Source organism: Hyperolius riggenbachi, chromosome 5, assembly GCF_040937935.1.
Source record: "Hyperolius riggenbachi isolate aHypRig1 chromosome 5, aHypRig1.pri, whole genome shotgun sequence".
NCBI classification, from domain to species: Eukaryota; Metazoa; Chordata; class Amphibia; order Anura; family Hyperoliidae; genus Hyperolius; species Hyperolius riggenbachi.
The window spans coordinates 103,121,781-103,147,668 of record NC_090650.1 but is presented as its reverse complement, the minus strand read 5'-3'; the positions used below and the strand labels follow the sequence as shown (position 1 = coordinate 103,147,668).

General features: G+C 42.9%; 1 protein-coding gene across 3 annotated transcripts in view; it reads right to left on the bottom strand.

Annotated features, from left to right (window-relative positions):
* CHN2 (chimerin 2) overlaps window positions 1-25,888 on the bottom strand; it is a 426,701-nt gene that overhangs the window by 230,344 nt on the left and 170,469 nt on the right. For 2 of the 3 annotated variants that reach the window (XM_068236077.1, XM_068236078.1), the window contains exons 4-6: window positions 17,846-17,877; window positions 5,185-5,298; window positions 1,757-2,042 (exon numbers count right to left, since the gene is read on the bottom strand). In XM_068236077.1, the coding sequence (XP_068092178.1) occupies window positions 1,757-2,042; window positions 5,185-5,298; window positions 17,846-17,877 (432 nt within the window). Of the gene's footprint in view, window positions 1-1,756; window positions 2,043-5,184; window positions 5,299-17,841; window positions 17,878-25,888 lie in introns of all 3 variants that reach the window. The other variant, XM_068236079.1, reaches the window with a different exon arrangement.

The following is a 25,888-nucleotide window of genomic DNA, read 5'->3' as shown; positions in this document are numbered from 1 at the left end:
TGGCGTTACGTGCTTCGCTTTCAGGCCCATGCATAAAGTACAGTAACGTGCATGTACATTGGATAGCCTAACATCACTTGTGGCTTCTCCTCTCCTAGACGTGTTCTTCCTCCAGGCCAGATCCCGTTTCTGCCGCTATTATTCAGGCAGGAATACTACTGAGCATGAATCGACAAGAAAGAAGGAAAGCTGGCACTGCTGCAGATGCTGGGTTTATCAAGACATAAGTGATTCACAGATGCAAACTTTGCATATATCATAAAGGTTGTTATACACATACCAGGCGTGATAGTGGTGGTAGGTGCTGGCTACAGGATGCCAGGCGGCCGTTTCGCGCACTGCTGCACTTCTAGGGAGGCTACAATAGCTACATTATAGCCTCCGTAGAAGCCCAGTAGTGTGCGAAACGGCCATCAGGCATCCTGTACCCAGCACCCACCACCACTATCGTGCCTCCTCTCATGCTTGGTATGTGTATCACAACCTTTATGATATATGCAAAGTTTGCATCTGTGAATCACTTATGTCTTAATAAACCCAGCATCTGCAGCAGTGCCAGCTTTCCTTCTTTCTTGTCGATTCATGCTGATTATCTACAGGCTAGAGCACCCTGGTGAAGCTTGTCAGGAAGAGTGCATGCTGGAGAACCACTAGTGCATAGTTCATCATGTATGTGTTCACACTGTAGTGCCAACCTACTACAACCTTCCTGGCTAACTTATAGGAATACTACTGACACCAAAGCTTCACAAAGGTAAACATTTCTGTTAAATAATTACTATCTAATCGGATGAAAATCAGTGCCACAACAAGCATGCCCAATTGACGATTCGACCGATTTTAGGCCGGATCCAGTTCAATGTATGGATCGAGCAAGCTGGGAACCTTGCGTTGCCGTGGTTGATTGGGTGCGCTGCAGAAACGGCACGCGATATTGCGACAGGTGGAACCTCTTGCTACTGCCCCCCCGAATGTTAATGTGCCCCCCCCCATTCCCGTGCATTAAAACAATTCACCTGTCTGGCTTCCGCTAGTCCAGCTGCACCTGCTTCCGCGTTCTTGTCCCACGTGACTCTCGCATACAGCACTGACGTGTATGACGTCACATATGCGTCAGTGCTAATGGAACTCTGCATTCTCCACCCCTTCCCCCCGAGAATTCTGGGTGACCAGGTATATTTTGTACTGGCTCCAGAACTCTTAGTAAACAAACATTCCGCAGAGATCTCCTGACAGGACAGGAAAAGGTTGCAACCTGTCATATCAGAATCTAAATCGGGGAGAGGAAAGATTTTACAATGGGCAAACACTGACTAAATATTTTATAAATTAATATTATAAAATAAGCAAATTCATTATTTTTTGACTACAGGTTCTCTTTAAGATTTAGAGTTTAGCTTTGATTTGTGGGATTGGATTAGGCAAGATGCACTAATAATTAAATTATACAATATGTCAGTTCTAGGCCTGCATTTTGCAGGTAATTTCTGCAGCCATAAGAATATGTTTAGACAGGAATAGTACAGTACAAGGAGCAGAGGCAATGGCAATCTAGATCAGGAACCCATATCTATTGGTAGCATTTCACTGTGGGCAGATAAATATAAGCTGCTTTGAAATGGATTCTGACAAATCAACAATAAGCTTATTTATACTGTAGGTATTCACGAAAACTCCCAGCATGCACTGCCTACTGGTGAGTAAGTGTATTATCTAGAGCCATAAAGCTGTGATTACCAAATCAAAGTCTACTCACCTTTTCCACAGGGACACTGCCTTCATATGACAGGTGAGACCTCTTGGATTCACTCTTTGTTCTGCTCAGTCTTCTGCTGATTTTTTCTTTGATCAATGACGTGTATCCAATTTGTTCATAAATGGGGTTGGTTGTCATTTTTGCAATGTACTCTGCAGCTTTAGTCTCTATATACAGGGTAATAAGGCCATCAGTAACCAAGTCATGTATAGACTCAAACCTCTTCTCTCCCACAAAGTGCTTGCCATCGTAGAACAGTCTGTAATTCAGTGTTTGGTGACCAAACCTGTGCAGACAAAAGAATGTTTATGAGTAACAGGATGTATGAAAATCAATGATAAATCCACTGATGAACTGCCTGCCCAAATAAAGCAGGGATATCAGATAGCGACAAACAGTCCATTATCTTGAAGTAGGTTCCAATCACCTCAAGTATGATTCAACACAAAACTGCCAATAATCATGGATAACCAGTTCCAGTATGCACTTCGCTGTATACCAAAGGGTAGTGGGAGAGATCAAAACACAGAACGTGGCTCTGACTTATCCATGGAAGAGCCATAATCAGATAAGGCAGACTCTTAATGATCACTATAACTTGTTGGCACCTTGGGTAGTGAAGCAAATCTGTAATGGGGAAGGTGCGGGTTAAAAGTTAGATATTTATCTCAGTAGTTGGAAGCCACTGGATGGTCCAAAGACTTCCCAGATCCTTGCTGAGCCCTCCGTTTAAGCACACGGTGTCTCTTTATCTATGGCTCACAAGTACATCTGGACTGGCCATGTGCGAGTAAGGCCTGCCCATGCCTAGTAGAACGAAGGCAATTGCACTCACGCTTTTTATTCTGAGGCACAAGCATGGCTGGGAGCACGGCCACAGAAAACCATTCAACAAGCTTCCGATGAATAGGTTTACAGGGACTGGAAGAGTTGGTTGTAGGAGGATTTGGGAAGCCTCTGTACTATCCAGAGACTTCTCAACACTGAGTTCAGCATCTAACTTTTTTTTGGGGGAGGGGGGGGGGGGGGGGGGGTCGGAGGTCCGTTCAGGCATGCTTTAAGTGGCACCTTGTTCATACAGCCAGATCTTAAGTTTATCCTGCCAGGTATCTGCCTGCATGAGGAAAGTATAAATGATATGGCAGCATATAGACTATGGCAGCGTTTTTCAACCGGTGTGCCGCGGGATGTTGCCTGGTGTGCCGTTCAGGTCTGGCCTCTCGCTCCTCCCCTCCCTGCGGCCGCCGCTCCTGTCACCTTATCATGAGCGGGCGGCCGCTTATCCAATTAGATTCCCCCGTAGTAGCCGCTCTCCTCTATGGCATCTCCTATTACAGCAGCGCGCTCGGCGGCTGCTGTGATGACCAGGAAGCGGTACAGCGGTTCCCATGGTAACGGCGATGCATATCGCCCCTACAGGAAGCCGCTGTACCGCTTTCTGCTCATCACAGCAGCCGCCGAGCGCGCTGCTGTAATAGGAGATGCCACAGAGGAGAGCGGCTACTACGGGGGAATCTAATCGGACAAGCGGCTGCCCGCTCATGATAAGGTAACAGGAGCGGTGGCCGCGGAGGGGGGAGGGGCACACCTACCCATACTAGGAAGCTATATTGGGCACTGTACTAGCTATACTGGACACTATACTGGGGCACTACCTACCTATACTGGGCACTATACTAGCTATACTGGGCACCATGCTAGCTATAATGGGCACTATACTGGCTATACTGGGCACTACCTACCTATACTGGGCACTATACTAGCTATACTGGGCACTTTACTGGCTATACTGGGGCACTACCTACCCATACTGGGCACTATACTGGGGCACTACCTATCCATACTGGGATCATCGCGGCCTTTCTTGTTACTTCTGATCAGAAGTACGCAATAGGCGCGCCCTCTAGTGGGCTTTCATGCAGCCAACTTTTAGTTGGCTGCATGCGATAGTTTTTTTTTTATTAAAAAAAAACGTCCGGTCGCCAGCCTGGCGATCTTAATAGAACGCCAGGCTGGTTAAAGTGGACCTGAACTCAGAACTTCCTCTCTTCTCTAAAAGATAAACAACAGCATAACAACCTTTAAAGAAAAACATTTCTTTGTGTCAGCTTACAGAACTCCGGCAATAAATCTGCAGTGTCTACTTCCTGCTTTCATGGAAGCACAGACAGGGTTAACATGCTGTTTACATATTAGCTTTGTCTGCTGAAGCTGCTGAATTTCTGTGAGCTTAAATTACACTTGTGATTACTCACAGATGAGGGGGTATTAGACAAACTCTTCTCTCTAAAAACTCACAGGATGCATTTCTCACTATTTTCCTTGTGTCCTGTGCGCGAGTTCAGGTCCACTTAAACAGGATAGGAAGAAGTATTTCCTGAACTGCATGATGATCCGCAAGCTTCAGTATCAGGTTACACATATTGGGCTTGATGATTCACAAAAGAGTGCTAACACTTAGCACGCCCGTGCAAAGCTGCTTTGCACATGATATCATGCGGCAAACTAATGACTTTGCGTGAAGTCAATAGTTTGCGTGCGTAACGTTTTGCGCGCATTACATCGTGTGCAAACCAGCTTAGCACGGGCGTGCTAAGCATAAACTCTAATAGGTTAGCACGTAAAGCGCCGTAGTTTTCACTTGCAAGGCGGACTTATCGCGTGTACGGCGTAACGCCATACACGTGTAAAAGTTAACGTACGAGCGCTAAAACTATGCATGCGCAACATGCGCGCAAAATGGCTTGCAAACACGTTTGCACGTGCAAAGCTGTTAGGCGTGATAACTCAGTTATCACTGTTTTGTGAATCGAGCCCTTTGTGAGAATTGAAAGATTCAATATAATAGTCCATCTTTCTGATAATCAATCTAATAGATCTTGATTTGTAAGTTTAGTAATCAGTTTGTTTCTTCATCTGTCCCTTTGCAGTTCTGTTCATCCATATGACTACCAGAAGCCAGTGTGCATGTCAAACGTATTTATGAATGCAAATACATGATTTTATTATAGCAAAACTATCAAGAAAATACAATCACAGTAATCAAAGAAAAAAGAAAGGACTAGGACCGAAGGCATTAGTGGCAGAGCAGTGTTCTCCCCAGGCTCTTTTAGCCGGGTGCTCCACCCGGCTAGATTTGGTGACCACCCAGCTGTCATCGGCTCACCTCCTCACCTCCTCCTATGCTGTAAGCACAGTTGCCCTGCATTTTCAACTCGCCCCACCCGGCTACTTTTTTATGCCACCCGGCTACTATTTCATGCCACCCGGCTGGAAAAAAATTCTGGGGAGAACACTGCAGAGCTTTGTGATTTGTTCCTCTGCATCCCTGCTGATAAGTGCCAGAATACAATCAATATGTGGTTAAGACAGAAAAGGCACTTGGTGGTTCCCCACTATTATTAGCCATGCACTTTACAATGATGTACCTTAAGGCCAGTGTATAACAGCCAGGTTGTCTCTGACTCTCCCTAATGAGGTATGCTCCTTCTGCACAGCACAGCAATGCGTCGGCCTCCTCCCGGGATATGATGCCGTGAAACCTGAGGAGGTATAGAAACATCATGACAAATGTATCTATAATAATGGTGGCACAAGACCTACGTGACAAATGAGAAAAATACAGGGAAATATACAGTAGCAAGCAAAATGGGCACTGAATTATAAAAAAGTATGCAAAATAGGGTATTGGTGCTGAAAACGTACATCTGATGTGATTAAGGCCTCTTGCACACTGCACGCGATTCCGATTCAGATTCCGCTTTTTAATCAGTTTTTACATCCGATTCAGATTCAGATTTGCAGTTTGCTCCCTGCACACTGCAAATCGGAATCTGAATCGGATGTAAAAACAGATTAAAAAGCGGAATCTGAATCGGAATTGCTTGCAGTGTGCAAGAGGCCTAATGGATAAATAGTATAACCTGGTGCAGACGCAATATAGTATGACCTGGTGCTGACCCACTATAGTATGACCTGGTGCTGACCCAATATAGTATGACCTGGTGCTGACCCAATATAGTATGACGTGGTGCTGACCCAATATAGTATGACCTGGTGCTGACCCAATATAGTATGACCTGGTGCTGACCCAATATAGTATGACCTGGTGCTGACCCAATATAGTATGACCTGGTGTGCTGACCCACTATAGTATGACCTGGTGCTGACCCACTATAGTATGACCTGGAGCTGGTACAATATAGTATGACCTGGTGTTCTGACCCAATATAGTATGATCTGGTGCTGACACAATATAGTATGACCTGGTGTTCTGACCCAATATAGTATGATCTGGTGCTGACCCACTATAGTATGACTTGGTGCTGGTACAATATAGTGTAACCTGGTGTTCTGACCCAATATAGTATGATCTGGTGCTGACCCAATATAGTATGACCTGGTGCTAGTACAATATAGTGTAACCTGGTGTTCTGACCCAATATAGTATGATCTGGAGCTGACACAATATAGTATGACCTGGTGCTGGTACAATATAGTATAACCTGGTGTTCTGACCCAATATAGTATGATCTGGTGCTGACCTAATATAGTATGACCTGGTGTTCTGACGCACTATAGTATGACCTGGTGCTGACCCAATATAGTATGACCTGGTGCTGGTACAATATAGTATAACCTGGTGTTCTGACCCAATATAGTATGATTTGGTGCTGACCCAATATAGTATGACCTGGTGTTCTGACCCAATATAGTATGACCTGGTGCTGACCCATTATAGTATGACCTGGTGCTGGTTCAATATAGTATAACCTGGTGTTCTGACCCAATATAGTATGATCTGGTGCTGACCCAATATAGTGTGACCTGTTGTTCTGACCCAATATAGTATGATCCGGTGCTGACCCAATATAGTATGACCTGGTGCTGGTACAACATAGTATAACCTGGTGCTGGTACAATATAATATAACCTGGTGTTCTGACCCAATATAGTATGACCTGGTGCTGACCCACTATAGTATGACCTGGAGCTGGTACAATACAGTATGACCTGGTGTTCTGACCCAATATACTATGACCTGGTGCTGACCCAATATAGTATGACCTGGTGCTGGTACAATATAGTATAACCTGGTGCTGGTACAATATAGTATAACCTGGTGTTCTGACCCAATATAGTATGACCTGGTGTTCTGACCCAATATAGTATGACCTGGTGCTGACCCACTATACTATGACCGGGTGCTGACCCACTATACTATGACCGGGTGCTGACCCAATATAGTATTACCTGGTGCTGGTACAATATAGTATAACCTGGTGCTGGTACAATATAGTATAACCTGGTGTTCTGACCCAATATAGTATGACCTGGTATTCTGACCAAATATAGTATGATCTGGTGCTGACCCAATATAGTATGATCTGGTGCAGACCCAATATAGTATGACCTGGTGTTCTGACCCAATACAGTATGACTTGGTGTTTTGACACAATATAGTATAACCTGGTGTTCTAACCCAATATAGTATACACCTGGTGCTGACCCAATACATAATGACCTGGTGCTCACTCAATATAGTATACGCCTGGTGCTGACCCAATAAAGTATGACCTGGGGCTCTGACACAATATAGTAAGACCTGATGTTAACCCAGTACAGTATTACCTGGTGCTGACAGGGCTGTGGAGTTGGAACAAAAATCATCCAACTCCAACTCCTCAGTTTAGGATTCCACTGACTCCAAACCCCTCGACTCTGACTCTTCTAATTTGCATATAACAATCTTGTTGATTAAAAGTACCGGTATGTAGCATAAAAGGCATTTAATTACTTCAAAAGCTTAGGAATTTTAAAGCTATATTAACCTCCTTAACGGTATGCTCGACACTGTGTTGGGCATGCCGCTCAAGAGGTTTTACTGGCCCCAGGAGTCTGCCCCACTAAAACGAAGAAGTTATCCGGCTGTATAAGATCATAGCTAGCACTAGTCTAGCTAGTACATGTGATCGGCACCCCCGATTGCCCGCGATCCCCCCTGTCTTCTCAATGGTGAGGGTCGGGTCTGCTAATGACGTCATGTACGATCCTCCCCATTGAGAAAACAGGAGCTGCCCGGGGAGGCTGCGGCGATCGCTGGATCCTGGCTGGGTAAAGGGTAAGCGGATTGACCGGAGGGATAGGAGGCAATCGGGGGGTGCCGACCACATGTACTTGCTAGCCTAGTGCTAGCTATGATCTTATACAGCCAGATAACCTATTAGTTTTGGTGGGGCAGACTCAGGCTAGCAAAACCTCCTAAACGGCGTAACGCTCAGGAGGTTAAGATGGCATCTGTTTTTGGGAACAAAAAGCTCCCGGCCATGAAGCTGACCCTCTACCCTGTCAGCCATCTCGGCCTGTCATTGCCAACGTGAATGCCCCAGCATGTTGTCTGTATAATAAAATTCAATGGAGCCGCACATCAGCCGGGTTCCAGTGTGTAGCCCTGCCACTCTGCAGAAAAAGCACTCTACCTTTTCTATATCTTATAGAGAAAAGGTCAGGGCAATTTTCTGCAAGGGGGTAGGTCTATATATACGGGGTTCCAGTGAATCTTATTAAACAGACAATGGCCCAAATGCAATTAACTTTTTTCTCCTGAGTTATTTCCTAGGAGATAATTTTTATATTCTCTTTAAAGGGAGTCAGAGCTCTAATTAAAATCAAAATCTGAACTTACCTGGGGTTTTCTCCAGCCCACCGTAGGTCGGGAGGTCCCTTGACGTCCATCTGGCTCTTCTCCCAGGGCCTGGTCAGAAATGGCTCCCCGGCGGCTCCCGTTGACACTGGGCCCGAGTGTCGGGCTCCTCTTCCTGAAAGGTGACGTCAGTCGTCACCACGCCGGCTGCCTCGCGTCATCACGGCGCCGGCGTGACAGTACGGCGCATGCGTGATTATTACGAGAATTATTATTACCTGGTGCTCTGACATAGCATAGCATTGCCTGGGGCTTTGAGAATATATTATTACCTGGTCTGTAATTGGATAGTGTAATGGTTAAGGGATAGTGTAATGGTTAAGGGCTCTGCCTCTGACACCGGAGACCAGGGTTCAAATCTTGGCTCTGCCAGCACCTATTCAGCAGGAGAACTTAGGCAAGTCTCCCTAACACTGCCTATAGAGAGCGTCCTAGTGGCTGCAGCTCTGGCGCTTTGAGTCCGCCAGGAGAAAAGCGCAATATAAGTGTTTGTCTTCTTTTTGTCTTTTATTAATACATGGTGCTCTGAATGAATATAGAATACAGTTTTACCTGGTGCTCTGACATAGCATAGCATTGCCTGGTACCCTGAGACTATATTATTACCTGGTGCTCTGACATAACGTAGCATTGCCTGGTACTCTGAGACTATATTATTACCTGGACTCTGACATAACGTAGCATTGCCTGGTACTCTGAGACTATATTATTACCTGGACTCTGACATAACGTAGCATTGCCTGGTACTCTGAGACTATATTATTACCTGGACTCTGACATAACGTAGCATTGCCTGGTGCTCTGACATAGCATAGCATTGCCTGGTACTGTGAAACTACATTATTACCTGGTGCTCTGACATAGCATAGCATTGCCTGGTACTGTGAAACTATATTATTACCTGGTGCTCTGACATAGCATAGCATTGCCTGGTACTCTGAGACTATATTATTACCTGGTGCTCTGACATAGCATAGCATTGCCTGGTACTCTGAGAATATATTATAACCCGATGCTCTGAATGAATATAGAATACATTTTTACCTGATTCACTGACATATTTAAGTATTGCCTGGGGCTCTGACACAGAATAACATTGCTTGCTGCTCTGACAATATTATAGTGCCTGCTGCTCTGAAACAGTACAGTACAGCCCTCTACTCTGACAAAATATAGTGCGTGACAAGCTAACCTAAGCACCTGCACAGAGAACTGCTGGCAATTATACTTCATTCTGATATTACAATGCCAACTGCTATGTTGAGTTTGCATGTAATCCTCACAGGAGCTGCACCTCCTCTTTGCTATTGTGGTATAGTCCAATGCATTTCTTGTAAGGGAATAAGCCAGGAAGCAAGATGCCCTAATAAATCTATACTGAAATGTACAGAGAACAAAACCGGGAGATGTTTTGCACTCATGAAACAAACATCATTCAAGTATGTTCTAAACAGTGAATGGTGAACTGAGTGCAAGTTCAAATGTTTCCTCTGTGACTCTCTTCCTGTTTTCACCTCTGCAGAGGTAGCACAATGAACGTCTATTAGGTGCCAAAATGCCACCAAAAAGGAGCTATCAGTCACCAGGAAAGAACTGCATATAACAAGTAAAGGCGCGAATAATTCTACTACAGCAGCCTGGTACTTAGACTTAAATAAGGGCAACCCGAGGTGAGAGGGATAAGGATGCTCACATATTTATTTCCTTTTAAACAATATTTATTTCCTTTTAAACAATGCACATTGCCTGGCTGTCCTGCTGATCTACTGCCTCTATTACTTTTAGCCATAGATCCTGAATAACCATGCAGATCAGATGTTTTTGACAAATATCTGACAAGATTAGCTGCATGCTTGTTTCAGGCGCGTGATTCAGACTCTACTGATGCCAATGAGATCAACAGGACTGCCAGGCAACTGGTATCATTAACCTTTTGCTGTTCCAGGAGGTAGATTCTACGTGCTAATTAGTGCTGCTGTGTGTTCTAGGACGCAGTATCTACGTCCTACATTAAGAACAGCCGCCTGCCGCTGTGCATGCACATGCACGCTCCCGTGCGTGCACATGATCATGCACGCTGCCGCTGGTGCACTTGGCACGTGCACAGAGGTGTGAATGATTGTTGCTAGCTAATAACAATCATTCAATAAAAGTTAGGGGGGGAAAAAAGTTGTAAAAGTTAAAGAAAATTGTAAAGTGACATGGTCCCAATAAAATAAAAAGCGTTTTTTGTTTTTTTTAAATCCTCATTTAATTTTTAACCCCAGCCTAGCCTATCAACCCATTATTAACCCCTGCAAAACCTATACTTGTTTATAAACATTTAATGACTGCCGCCTGTCGCAATCTAATGCAATCTCTAGGGTGAAAGTTTCGGCCCCAATGCTCTACAGATGTAACGCTCTAACATTGCCTAGCGATGCATCTGTACAGCTCTATGGCCCCTGAACTGTCGCCCTAGCAAATGCATTTGATCGCCTCAGACGCGCAGACTGGGGATAACGGTCTGCCATATGCTCAACTAGAAGTAAAATATGGCCTATGGGGTATCGTTTTAATCAAGAAGGGCCAAATAATTCAATTTTATGTGTATTATTACTGTGGGACATGTCATGTGAAAATTAGGAAGGGTCAAAAAAGAAAAAAATTAGGTATTTTCTGCATTTACGCCTAATTTTTCCTTATAAAATGACTATAAAATAAAACCGATTTGAGAGAAAATTATTACCTAAATAAAGCCTAGATTTTACTGAAAAAAACAAGATATATATCACTAAGATGGCATAAGTAATGAAAAAGTTACAGCTGTATCAAAAAGACACAGCTAAAGTGTCAAAAATGTCAGGAACCTTAAGGGGTAAAAAAAGTGGAACGTGAACTAGTTAAAAAGGAAATAAATATGACAGCCTCCATATAAGGCCTCTTTCACAGTGCGACGTTAAAGTTGTATGTTAAAACAATATTTAACGCAGAAGAACGCACTGCAATGAACAATCAATGCCCCATTCACAGTGCACAAGTTGCGTTGGTGTTGCACGTTAAGTACTGCATGCTGTGCGTTATACACGTTATCAGCTGCATATGACTGCACATGCTCAGTAATGACTTTGAGACATACTTTTCATTGCCTGTATTTTCTACTTTATATGCTGTATGCGTTGGTAACACTGCGTTGCGACTTTTTGGGTGCGTTGCGTTGTTGATTTGTGGTGCAACTTTAACGTCGCATCAAACCGCAATGTCCCACTGTGAAAGTAGCCTTACTCTCAGCTTAGGTTCTTTTTTAAATCCCTTATCTAAGGTCCACTACCAGAATCCTGAAAAAAATGTTGTGGGTCTCATATACATTTACTTCAGGGCCCCTCAAAAGGTACGGTCCTTAGCCTTTTCCCCTGAGCCCCATATTGTATATATGTATTCCTCAGTTGATGGAACTTGTCCTGGTCAGGTAAAACTTGTATTAAATGAATTGGTCCTAACTTATCTTACTACAGTAGTAATATACACATGTGTTAATAAGTACAGGTAAATATCTTTTATTTAAAGAGACACTGAAGCGGAAAAAAAAAATGATATAATGATTTGTGTGTGCAGTACAGCTAAGAAATAAAACATTAGGAGTAGAGACATAAGTTTATATTATCTAATATTGTTTCCAGTACAGGAAGAGTGAAGAAACTCCAGTTTGCATCTATGCAAAAAAGCCATTGAGCTCCATGGCTTTCAAAGTTGCAGAGAGCTCTGTCTTCTGAAGCTTATTATCTCAAGTGTCTGGCACTGTATTGTCTTTTTTCCTGCAGAGAACAGTTCAAAATTTCACTAGCCTGCTCTGTAAAATGATTTAGAATGCTGAGTAGTGTGTAAACTGCAAGTATTAGAGCATGATGCAATGTTTTAAAAAAATATATAACTGAAAACAAAAATATGAGAATATTTTCTTTGCTACCAATGTTCTAGTAATTATCCGTACTACACAACCAATTCATTATATCATTATTTTTTTTTTTTTTTGCTTCAGTGTCTCTTTAAGGCTAAGCAGCAGCAGCAGTCAAATGACTTCCGACTATGTGAAGCCCCCGGCATAATCAGGCCACATGTGTACTTGTGAAAAAAAAAAATACTTCAGTAAGTTTACTGAAGAATCAGTTACACGGGCACATTTTTTCTCCTCCTCCTGGCACACTGTCAAGCTGTACAGGACCCACCCTGTGTGGGCATGGCCAAGCCAAGGCAGGGGGCTCAGGAGATGCCAGCCTCTGGGCACAGAGCACAAAAGGTGCGCCTGTTCCTCTCACACGATCACTTTTGTGAGCCGCCATAGGGGCCCATTGAATTACCGCTATGCAGAGGAACTTTGGGCACCCAATAGAAATTAGGAGACAATGGGCCCCTATTGCAGGTGACCGAAAACAGAAGCGATGAAGCGCGAGGTCAGGGCCATGAAGGTGCAGTGGCCGGCGACATTAAAGTTGAAAACAGAAGTGAGCCCCGGCAGCGAACCGGAGGATCGGTATGTCCTAGCACGGGCAGAGGACGTCTGCAGGGGACAGGTAGAAGCCCAAGGTAAGTTACATTCTTTTTTTTTTTATTCCTGCTTACAGTTCTCCTTTAAGTAAAGTACTGTTTTACAATTTTAAAAAGTGTATTTGGATTTTATTTGTCTTGGCAAATCTGCCCTGTGTGTTTACTGTATGTGCATTGAGGTGTGGCTTGGGGGATGCGTACGAAGCATATGCAAATATGCAAAACATTTTGAAAACAGCCCATACACTTTAAAGTTGTCTCAGTAATAAACTTATGCAAATCATTTAAAACAATTTATTTAATCTATCTTTTAGCCAGGGTAATATCTCAACTGAAATTTACAAAAGCAGCCCTTGCTGTAAGCTTATCTGGTACAGATGATGCTTTATCAATGCCACAGCTCCACTTCCTTCTTTCGAAAAATACAGTTTCTATGGAAATTAGAAGTCTATGGTCATAACTTTTCTGAAAGCCAGCCAGCTTTCAGGGCTGCCTGGACAGTAGATAGATTAGAGTATAAATAGATTCTTACAGAAAAGCAGTTTACGATAACAGAACAGAAAATAATTTATCAATTTAGCATACACATGTTCTCTTGAAAACCAATTACAGAAAAAAAGTAAGTAACCTTAAAATTGAAAAGATATCATTTAGAAATAGAGAAAAAAACGGTGGCAAGGATATACGAATGGCTGTAGCAGGAGTACTCATAACTATCAGAATTAGGGCTCGTTCACATCATTTAGCGCAGATGGCCATGCGATCGGAATGCAACGTGTACGATCGTACGCCATCTGCGCTGCTGCTCTCATTCGCTACAGTGAACAGGTCAGCGCTGCGATTCCCGAAAAATGCAAGCAGCAATGTGAGAGCGCACCGCACTGCTGCGCAGCACATATGGTGGGAACGGCAGAAGTGCTGTCTATGCACTTCTGCCGTTCCTGTGAGTCCCACATCATATGCACTGCCAAAATGCGCACAACAGTGCGTATGATGTGAACGAGGCCTTACTGCTAAACATCTAAATACTCAAAGAAGGACTGTGGGGTTCCACATGTGTTCCCAACACACAACCAAGCGATTCCAATCATGATTATACACCGATTATCGATTGCAATCCAATCTGAAATTGTATTGTGTAGGGACTGAACACTTGGGGTTTCTTCAGGCCAGGGAAAAACAAAGCCTAAAGGGGCCCATACACTGGTGGATTTCAGCCATCGATTGATCTATTAGAATCGATTGGAAATAGATGGCCGATTTGCGGCCGATTTCAATCGATTTGATCTGTCAGACAGTATGGATAATCTAGGTTGATTTGCTGCTGGCTGCAGATCGGTGACCCATAGATTTGCATTCGATCTAATGTTGCAATAATGCATTTAAATCGATTTTCAATAGATTTCCAATAGATTTCATTCTGAAAATCTATTGGAAATCTGTTCCTAGTGTGTGGCCCACATCAGATAGATTCCTGTCAGGTTTGACCTGACAGGCATCTGACAGAAATCTATCTGATGGTCGAATCTGCTGTAAATCTATCAGTGTATGGCCACCTTAATTCTAAAAAGACAGTGTGTTTTTCTGTTGCCCGGGAGAAAGTATGCCCAAACCAGGAAGTTTACATCTAGGTGTGAACAAGATTCAAAAGGATCATTTGATGTAGTGGCATGGCAGAGCAGCCCTGAAACTTAGCAGGGGGCAGCAGAGACACAAACCACCCCATTCAAAATACCTGTACATTTTTTATTTTCCTTTTAAAGAGATTGTTTTCTTCGGACTGCTAGGGAAAATATATTATTCAACTGCTAAGATCCTGACGAATGCTGTCATATCTCTTTCATGGGGCTGACATAAGCACAAACCCCGTTATTACATTTCTCTGTATTGTATTGCATACAATTTACTAGCCAAGTTTGGTATCCAAATGTTGTATATTTTTAGCTGGTCATGAAAATGCTTTCATATTAGACATGTGACAAGCAGAAGACAAAATAGCATAATGCCTTGTATTTGTGACCATTTTCCATCCCTCCATCCCCCAAAGCAGGGGCGTATAACAGAAAGGCTGCAAATTCAGCCCAAGTTCTCCATTTTGTGACATCAGTTAAAGAGAATCTGTACTCTAAAATTCTTCTATTAAAAAGCATACCATTCTATTCATTATGTTCTCCTGGGCCCCTCTTTGCTGTTTCTGCCACTCCCTGCTGCAATCCTGGCTTGTAATTGCCAGTTTTAGGCGTGTTTACAAACAAAAACATGGCTGCTAACCAGCATATGATAGGCTGAGAGAAGCTCAGTCTGTTACTCATACAGAGCCTGGAGGGGGCGTGGAGAGGGTGTGTATAACTTCTACTTATCACAGGAGAGCAGCACATTCCTGCCTGAGCTGACAAAGCTGACAAAGGAAAGAAGATTAGATTATATAACAGAGATAATACAGCCACTGTGCGACTAGGAAAGGCTGCAGTAAGACAGACCACATTAGAACAGGTATAGGAACTTATAAGATAGAAGAAATAAGGCCGGAAATTTTGTTACAGAGTCTCTTTAAAAGGAATCTGAGGTGTGAGACCTATGGAAGCTGCCATACTTATTTCCTTATAAACAATACCAGTTGCCTGGCAGTCCTGCTGATCTTTCTGGTCAGTAGGGTCTAAAACACACACCTAAAACAAGAATGCAGCTAATATTGTCAGATTTGTAATAGACATCTTGTAAAGACAAAAAGACAAATCAAGAGCCGGTAGTAGTGCAGTATGTTTGCACAGTTTGTGTGGTGAGAGTAAATCACAAGAAGGGTACTCACAAAGGTGTTTTTTTAAATTTAAGTATTAATATAACGCCAACATATTACGCAGCGCTGTACAGAGTATATACTGTAGTCTTGTCACTAACTGTCCCTCAGAGAAGTTTACAATCTATTCCCTACCATAGTCATATCTCTATGTATATATCGTAGTCTAGGGCCAGTTTTTAGGGAAAGCCAATTCAATTATCTGTATGTTTTGGGGATGTGGGAGGAAACCAGAGTGCCTGGAGGAAACCTACACAGACACGGGGGAACATACAAACTACGTGCATATAGTGCCCTGGCTGGGATTCAAACCAGGGACCCAGCGCTGCAGGGCTGGAGTGCTAACCACTACGCCACCGTGCTGCAGACTATACTATATGTCATATGACTATGTATGTATTGTGTAATGTGTATCATAGTCCAGGGCCAATTTAGGGGGAAGCCCATTAACTTATCTGTATATTTTTGGGTATGTAGGAGGAAACTGAAGTGCCTGGAGGAAACCCACAGACATGGGGAGAACATATAAACTCCTTGCAGATGTTGATCTGGCTGGGATTTAAACCAGGGACCCAGCGCTGCAAGACAAGAGCGCTAACCACTACACCACCGTGCTGCCCACAAAGGCAACCACTGTATTGGCATGTGGGGTGACAACCCGTTCCCACTCAGATAAAAATTCCCTCTGTGCAGACAGGAAGAAAAATGGGGTAACACCCCTTCACCAACGGTGGATCAGATCAACATGTGAAGATAACTTAACAGAGGCACCAGTCGGTAAATACGCAAAATTTGAATTTTGCCAGCTTTACGGACTGTTCTGTCTTTTAGGGAGGCAAGTCCACCACTACTTCCTCTTTTAAACATTTTTTTTAATAAGTTTTACTCTATACTGGTGCCTGTGTTATCTTCACATGTTGCCATAGACATCTGATCTGCATGCTTGTTATTGGTATTCGAGACAGAGGATCAGTAGAACAGCCAGGCAATGTGCATAATTTAAAAGGAAATAAACATTTCAGCCTCCATATCCCTCTAACTTCGGGTTCCCTTTAAGGAACCTGAAGCTAGCAGAGAACTCAAGGCTGCCTTCCATTTTGAATGGACTTCCACAAACAAAGACCTCTTCCAAAATGTTAAGTATTCAATTTTTGATTTTCCTTTTTTATAATAATACTGTGTCTATTATTTTCATAATTGTTATTTATAATAATTTTTATGTAGATATTGATATTATATTGCATTTGTTAAATAAACAACAAACATTCATTTGTACGGCTATTTACCTGGTTTGAGTACCACAGAATTGTGTTAACCCTTTCTTTCTTAGCTCAGATTAGATAGCGGGTTTCTTTTTACCGAATAAAAGAGGTGGTGGCAGCCATTTTACCGTAAAATTGTGCTTAGTAGATTGTGGGTGTGTTCCCTCCTGCCCTGTCTGTTTGCCCAATTCCAGCTACTCCAGCACATTGATTGCACCTATGAGATTGGATGGTCTGGGGGCTGAAACAAATTGGGAGGCACTAAATGGTCTGGCCAGTAGGGGGCGTGTGACAGTACAGTTGAACCAGATATATGTAGTATAGGGGCCAGCATATTGAAAACACTTTGAAAAAATGATTAAGGGCTGGTTCAGACGGACGTTTGGAGGCGTTGCGTTCGTTGGCGTCGCGGCGGCAATGCGTTCGGGCTTTCAGCAGCGTTCGCATTGCGTTCGGATGCGGTCGCGTTTTTTCTTCCCCTAGGGGAACATTACCCGTCGCGGTTAACCGCCCCTGGGAGCAACATGTAGCTTCCAGGGGCTCCTTGAACACCAGTGAAAATCGGGACCCGAACGGCGCGTTCATTCACTTGAATGGGAGCGTTTAACGCCAAGGCCAGAACGCTCGTGGTAAACGCTGCACAAACGTCCGTCTGAACCAGCCCTTAGGTAAGCTCTCATACTACATGAAAGTGGTAAGATTGAATGACTAAGATTGTATTGAATGTGGTAATGTATACATAAACAGACAGAACATCACTCCTAAAATCAAACTGAAAGAAAGCATAGAGGGTGCTTACGTACTCCCTTCCATAGTGCTTTGGTCTGTTCACCACCTTTATGAGAAAATAATAAAAGAGAAACAAGAACATCAAATAGTGACTCAGTGAGGACATTACATTGCAATAAACGCACACGTGTCTTTCGTTAAGATCTGTGAAGACAAGAGTTCTGTACATAAAAGTGTTTTCATCTAACCAAAGAAAAAGGATGATTTTGCTTTCCCATGTGGCCAGGTTGAAATCCAACAGCCTGTATTTTTTAGATATTTACATATAGCACTGACATCTTCTACAGCACTTTAGAGAGTATTGTCTTGACAACAACTGTCCCACAGAGAAGCTCATGAACTAATCCCCATCATAATCATATGTCCATCATAGTGTGAGACCAAGTCTGAGGGAAGCCAGTAACCTTACAAGTATGTTTTTAGGATGTGAGAGGAAACCAGATCCCCAGAGGAAACCCACAGAAACATGTAGAGAACATACAAAAATTCATGCATATAGTGTCCTTCCCAGCATAGTGGGAAGCAACTGGGCAGTCAGGTTTCTCCCACACTTTCTTTTCCTGTCTGTCCTTTAATACTGGAAAGCGTGAATGCACCTGCCGTAGTGATTCAGCTCCTACAGAAATCAACAATAAGATCTCTCCTGTTGTAGAGAAAGCTAGGCACCCATGCATCATGTTGTGGAGAAAGCTAGGCACCCATGCATCATGTTGTGGACAAAAGCTATGCACCCATGCATCATATTGTGGAGAAAGCTATGCACTGATGCATCATGTTATGGAGAAAGCTACGCACCCATGCATCATGTTGTGAAGAAAGCTACACATCCATGCATCATGTTGTGAAGAAAGCTAGGCACCCATGCATCATGCTGTGAAGAAAGCTACGCATCCATGCATCATGTTGTGAAGAAAGCTAGGCATCCATGCATCATGTTATGGAGAAAGCTACGCACCCATGCATCATGTTGTAGAGAAAGCTATGCACCCATGCATCATGTTGTGGAGAAAGCTACGCACCCATGCATCATGTTATGGAGAAAGCTACGCACCCATGCATCATGTTGTGGAGAAAGCTATGCACCCATGCATCATGTTGTGGAGAAAGCTACGCACCCATGCATCATGTTGTAGAGAAAGCTATGCACCCATGCATCATGTTGTGGAGAAAGCTACGCACCCATGCATCATGTTATGGAGAAAGCTACGCACCCATGCATCATGTTATGGAGAAAGCTACGCACCCATGCATCATGTTGTGGAGAAAGCTACGCACCAATGCATCATGTTGTGGAGAAAGCTACGCACCAATGCATCATGTTGTGGAGAAAGCTACGCACCAATGCATCATGTTGTAGAGAAAGCTACGCACCCATGCATCATGTTGTGGAGAAAGCTACGCACCCATGCATCATGTTGTAGAGAAAGCTATGCACCCATGCATCATGTTGTGGAGAAAGCTACGCACCCATGCATCATGTTATGGAGAAAGCTACGCACCCATGCATCATGTTATGGAGAAAGCTACGCACCCATGCATCATGTTATGGAGAAAGCTACGCACCCATGCATCATGTTGTGGAGAAAGCTACGCACCAATGCATCATGTTGTGGAGAAAGCTACGCACCAATGCATCATGTTGTAGAGAAAGCTACGCACCCATGCATCATGTTGTGGAGAAAGCTACGCACCCATGCATCATGTTATGGAGAAAGCTACGCACCCATGCATCATGTTGTGGAGAAAGCTATGCACCCATGCATCATGTTGTGGAGAAAGCTACGCACCAATGCATCATGTTGTGGAGAAAGCTACGCACCCATGAATTATGTTATGAAGAATCTATGCACCCATGCATCATGCTGTGAAGAATCTATGCACCCATGCATCATGCTGTGAAGAATCTATGCACCCATGCATCATGCTGTGAAGAATCTATGCACCCATGCATCATGCTGTGAATAACCTATGCACCCATGCATCATGCTGTGAAGAATCTATGCACCCATGCATCATGTTCTGAAGAATCTATGCACCCATGCATCATGTTCTGAAGAATCTATGCACCCATGCATCATGTTCTGAAGAATCTATGCACCCATGTATCATGTTGTAAAGAATCTATGCACCCATGCATCATGTTGTGAAGAATCTATGCACCCATGCATCATGTTGTGAAGAATCTATGCACCCATGCATCATGCTGTGAAGAATCTATGCACCCATGCATCATGCTGTGAAGAATCTATGCACCCATGCATCATGCTGTGAAGAATCTATGCACCCATGCATCATGCTGTGAAGAATCTATGCACCCATGCATCATGTTGTGAATAACCTATGCACCCATGCATCATGCTGTGAAGAATCTATGCACCCATGCATCATGTTGTGAAGAATCTATGCACCCATGCATCATGCTGTGAAGAATCTATGCACCCATGCATCATGCTGTGAAGAATCTATGCACCCATGCATCATGTTGTGAAGAATCTATGCACCCATGCATCATGCTGTGGAGAATCTATGCACCCATGCATCATGTTGTGAAGAATCTATGCACCCATGTATCATGTTGTGAAGAATCTATGCACCCATGCATCATGTTGTGAAGAATCTATGCACCCATGCATCATGCTGTGAAGAATCTATGCACCCATGCATCATGCTGTGAAGCATCTATGCACCCATGCATCATGTTGTGAATAACCTATGCACCCATGCATCATGCTGTGAAGAATCTATGCACCCATGCATCATGCTGTGAAGAATCTATGCACCCATGCATCATGTTGTGAAGAATCTATGCACCCATGCATCATGCTGTGGAGAATCTATGCACCCATGCATCATGTTGTGAAGAATCTATGCACCCATGTATCATGTTGTGAAGAATCTATGCACCCATGCATCATGTTGTGAAGAATCTATGCACCATGCATCATGCTGTGAAGAATCTATGCACCCATGCATCATGCTGTGAAGCATCTATGCACCCATGCATCATGTTGTGAAGAATCTATGCACCCATGCATCATGCTGTGAAGAATCTATGCACCCATGCATCATGTTGTGAATAACCTATGCACCCATGCATCATGCTGTGAAGAATCTATGCACCCATGCATCATGTTGTGAAGAATCTATGCACCCATGCATTATATTGTGAAGAATCTATGCACCCATGCATCATGTTCTGAAGAATCTATGCACCCATGTATCATGTTGTAAAGAATCTATGCACCCATGCATCATATTGTGAAGAATCTATGCACCCATGTATCATGTTGTAAAGAATCTATGCACCCATGCATCATGCTGTGAAGCATCTATGCACCCATGCATCATGTTGTGAAGAATCTATGCACCCATGCATCATGCTGTGAAGAATCTATGCACCCATGCATCATGTTGTGAATAACCTATGCACCCATGCATCATGCTGTGAAGAATCTATGCACCCATGCATCATGTTGTGAAGAATCTATGCACCCATGCATTATATTGTGAAGAATCTATGCACCCATGCATCATGTTCTGAAGAATCTATGCACCCATGTATCATGTTGTAAAGAATCTATGCACCCATGCATCATATTGTGAAGAATCTATGCACCCATGTATCATGTTGTAAAGAATCTAGGCACCCATGCATCATATTGTGAAGAATCTATGCACCCATGCATCATGTTGTGAAGAAATCTACGCACACATGCATCATGCTGTGAAGAAAGCTACGCACACATGCATCATGTTGTGGAGAAAGCTACGCACACATGCATCATGCATGGAAGAAAAAACTTTGCTAACTTTCTTCTTTCAAATTAATATCAAATGAACTCTTCAGACTACAGCTGCAACAACAACCATCTGCTATAACTAATAACAATTTTTATGTATTGGATGCAGTGTTCTCCCCAGAATTTTTTTCCAGCCGGGTGGCATGAAATAGTAGCCGGGTGGCATGAAAAAGTAGCCGGGTGGGGAGAGATGAAAATGCAGGGCAACTATGCTTACAGCATAGGAGGAGGTGAAGAGGTGAGCCGATGACAGCCGGGTGGTCACCAAATCTAGCCGGGTGGAGCACCCGGCTAAAAGAGTCTGGGGAGAACACTGGGATGTATTTATTCTGAACACCTGTACGCAAATACCGACTAAATGTGAAATTCAGATTCATTCTAACCTGTTTTCTGCCTCTCCAGAGACTTCTTTTGACATGGCAAGAATTTCCATAACATAAAAAATATAAATTTGACCCTTTCTGAGAACTGCACAAAAATGTATTTTGCAAACAAGAATGTGACTGATAATTACAGATGCTTTTGCAAGTTTAGATCTAGGCCGCTGTGTGAATTCATCAATTGAAGATGGAGAAGGGCGGCATTGTGTTCCGCCAGCTCTGGCTGTAGACAACCTTACGGCACTGCTGCGCTAAATGAAAGTTTTCTGAATTTCGAGGCTTTGATGTGCAATTCTCGAGAGACTTTATAATTATGGAATGCAAATACAGCTCCTTAGGATATAAAACACAAACTCATCAAAGTGCTATAGAAAGGTCGGCAGCTGTTCCCAACTGGATTTCAAAGTCTCCGTAGAAGTGATTGATTCATTAACCCAAAGAATTAAACAGCAGCTGGAAGAGTGACGAGGAATGAAGCCTGAATGTTTCCTCTGTTAGCTTACAATCATTGTTAACACTTTGCATATACTGATGGAGAAACATATTGCAGTGTAACGACTGTCATTGCCACAGAATACTGGAACTCCAGTAGATGAGCAACGTCAAGGTAATGTATTTGAACTCTTTATTTAAGCATCAAAGATAAAGGCAGGATATAGTGTTTTAAAAAAGGTTAGTGCATCATAAATAGCAACGTGCCTGCAGGCTTGAGATGTACTAGCCTCTTTTAAAACACTATATCCGGCCTTTATCTTTGATGCTTAAAGGAAAATCTTAAAATTTAAAATACATACAAATAATAAGTACATTTCTTCCTAAAATGAGCCATAAATGACTTTTCTTCTATGTTGCTGTCACTTAGGACCAGTTCACACCGAGCGGTTTTAGGAGCGATCCGCCAACCGCATCTGCCAGTGAATACGCTTGGGTAATGTATTTCAATGGGATGGTGCACACCGAGCGGTTTTAGGAGCGATCCGCCAGTGAAAACGCTGTATTTCAATGGGATGGTGCACACCAGCGGTTTGAGGTTTTTAGCAAACCGCAAAAGTGCCTCCTGCTGCACGTTTGCGGTTTGCAGAAGCTTTTCTGCCTCAATGTAAAGTATAGGAAAAACGCAAACCCAGCAGAAAACGTGTCCCCAGCAGAAAAACCGAAGTGCTCTTAGAAGAGGCTTCAGTCTTTCTGCACGTAAAATCTTCCGTGTCTCCCTTGTGCTTTCAGTTAGCGAGAAGCACAAGAAGAAAAAAAAATTCAAGGTGGCCATCTTGTGGCCAAATAGTAAAACTACATCTACATATTTTTTACATTACAATTTACACATATAATAACATTAAAAATTAACTGTTTATTTCCCACACCAAAATATTACCAAAATAAAATTTTTAATGGAAAAAAAAATTACAATTAAAAAAAAAAAAAGACATAAATAGTTACCTAAGGGTCTGAACTTTTTAAATATGCATTTGAAGGGGGTATACTACGAACATTTTTTTTTAATTATAAGCTTGTAAATAGTGATGGACGCAAAATGGAAAAAATGAACCTTTATTTCCAAATAAAATATTGGCGCCATACATTGTGATAGGGACAAAATTTAAAATGGTGTTATAACTGAGACAAACAGGCAAATAAAATACACAGGTTTTAATTATGGTAGCATAGATTATTTTAAGGCTGTTTTAACAGTTTGATGTTACAGGCGCACATTGGTGCAACCTGTAACACAGCCCACCGCACAGCAATGAAAAATGAATGGGCTGTTCACAGTGCCCACGTTGCAATACATTGTAACGCAGCAGGTAAAAACGAAGTGCTGCATGCTGTGCATTATAAGCGGCTAAGCCGCGTTACACTGTTTGCACATGCTCAGTGATGTTGGAGGAGGAGGTCTCCCCTCCTCCTCCTCGGCCAGGCACATGGCTAATTAATATTCACTGCACGGTGTGACGTGCAGTGTTTACTTCCTTGAGCGCCGCTCTGTGCGGCGATTGGCTGGCAGGAACACGTGATGCCGCATGCATCCAAGAGTACGCATCACAGGACGCATGAAGAGCCGCTTAACACGGCTCAATGTGTAATGTCCAGCTTCAACCCCACTATGCGTTGCATTAGGAGCACATTATGCGACCTTAACGTGGCATCTAACGCCGTCTTAGTGGGAAAGAAGCCTAAAGCTATAATGGCCGAAAACTGAGAAATAATGAATTTTTTCCATTTTTTTCTTATTAATCCTGTTAAAATGCATTTCTAAAAAAATAATTCTTAGCAAAATGTACCACCCAAAAAAAACCTAATTAGTGGCGGAAAAAACAAGATGTAGATCAATAAATTGTGATAAGTAGTGATAAAGTTATTAGCGAATGAATGGGAGGTGAAAATTGCTCTGATGCATAAGGTGAAAAATCCCTGCGGGTTGAAATGGTTAAATAAAGAGCTTAAATACATTACGTTGGCGGTGCTGAGTCATTTTCTGGAGTTTCCTGTTCGTTGCAATCCCCAGAGGCCAGGGGATTTGGACCTGCAAGCACGTCGACCTTTTTGGTGGGTGCATCGTGGCTGTTCCCCGATTGCCACAGAATACAGCACATACCATCAACATACTCATACATATACTAAGAGCAGGAGCATCCACCAGGCAACCTAGGCAGGTGCCTGGGGCCCTCTGGGTGTCAAGGGGCCCACTGGTCACCTTCTCTGACCTCTCTCCATCCACTTCAGCTTACCAAAATGGCCAGGAGGGGGCCCCAAATCTACTGCCTTGCCTAGGGCCCAATTACATCTTAATCCATCTATGATCTACCCCCACCTACACACTGGCTGGGCAATACAGATACAGACCCAGATCCAGAGTTTGGACAATATAAAATCCACAGAGCATATAAAGTCTGCATTGGAGATACATGCAAAGCAGAATTTTCGAAAATCACAAAAAAAAGCAAAGAAATCTCAAATAGCAGCGACAATGCTGCACAGACTCCAAACTGATTGTCTGATCCACCAAGGGTCAACCCAAAATCTTGTAACAGAGCCATGTGACAACACACAGCATGCTTGAGAGAAGTGTTAGGGCTGAAAAACCATGGAACAAGGTACCAAAAAAACTGAGATTTTATCCTGATTTATCTAGGTTGCCTCCCAAGTTGATATACATTCAAAACCACCTACGTGTAACATTTGTTGTATCGTAATTCACAAAGCAATGCCACCCAGTTAATATCACAAATAAAGCATAGGAAGCGGTTTCAGGCATCCAGGCACCCTTCATCTAGTTATATCCAGTGATAACCAATGAAGTGTAAAGCATCACAATATATATATATATATATATATATATATATATATATACACACAGTATACTCCCACTTCAAACAGCTCAACCACTACGCAATTGTAGGGGACACCTCTATAGTGTACACAAATTCCAAGGTACTGTCCCACCATAACTTTAGCATGGAATCATCCTCTATTCTAGTTTGGTCACTTCCTCTCACTTTTGCATCCAATACTTCTCACCAGTTTCGCTGTCCTTTGGAAAGTTTTGCTTTTTTGGTATTATATCAAGTAGCAAATCAGTGCTCATTAAGCACAGTGTAGATTGGATATGCAGGGGTGGTGAGTGGAGAAAAATCACCCCTATGCAATTAAGTTTGTCTCCTACGTTTTCTCCTAGGTGAAATTTTCCTCGAGGTAAAAGTAAGAAATAGCCAATTTAATTTTGACAATACCTTTTCACCTATTTTTTTGGTAATTGTTCTATTTCAAAGTGCTGAAAAGTTTTTTTCAATGAGAAGATGAAAAAAATATCTTCTAGGTTAAAACTCAGGAGAAAAAGTGAATTGGATATGCATTCCCTGATGTAACAAACTCTTCTCTT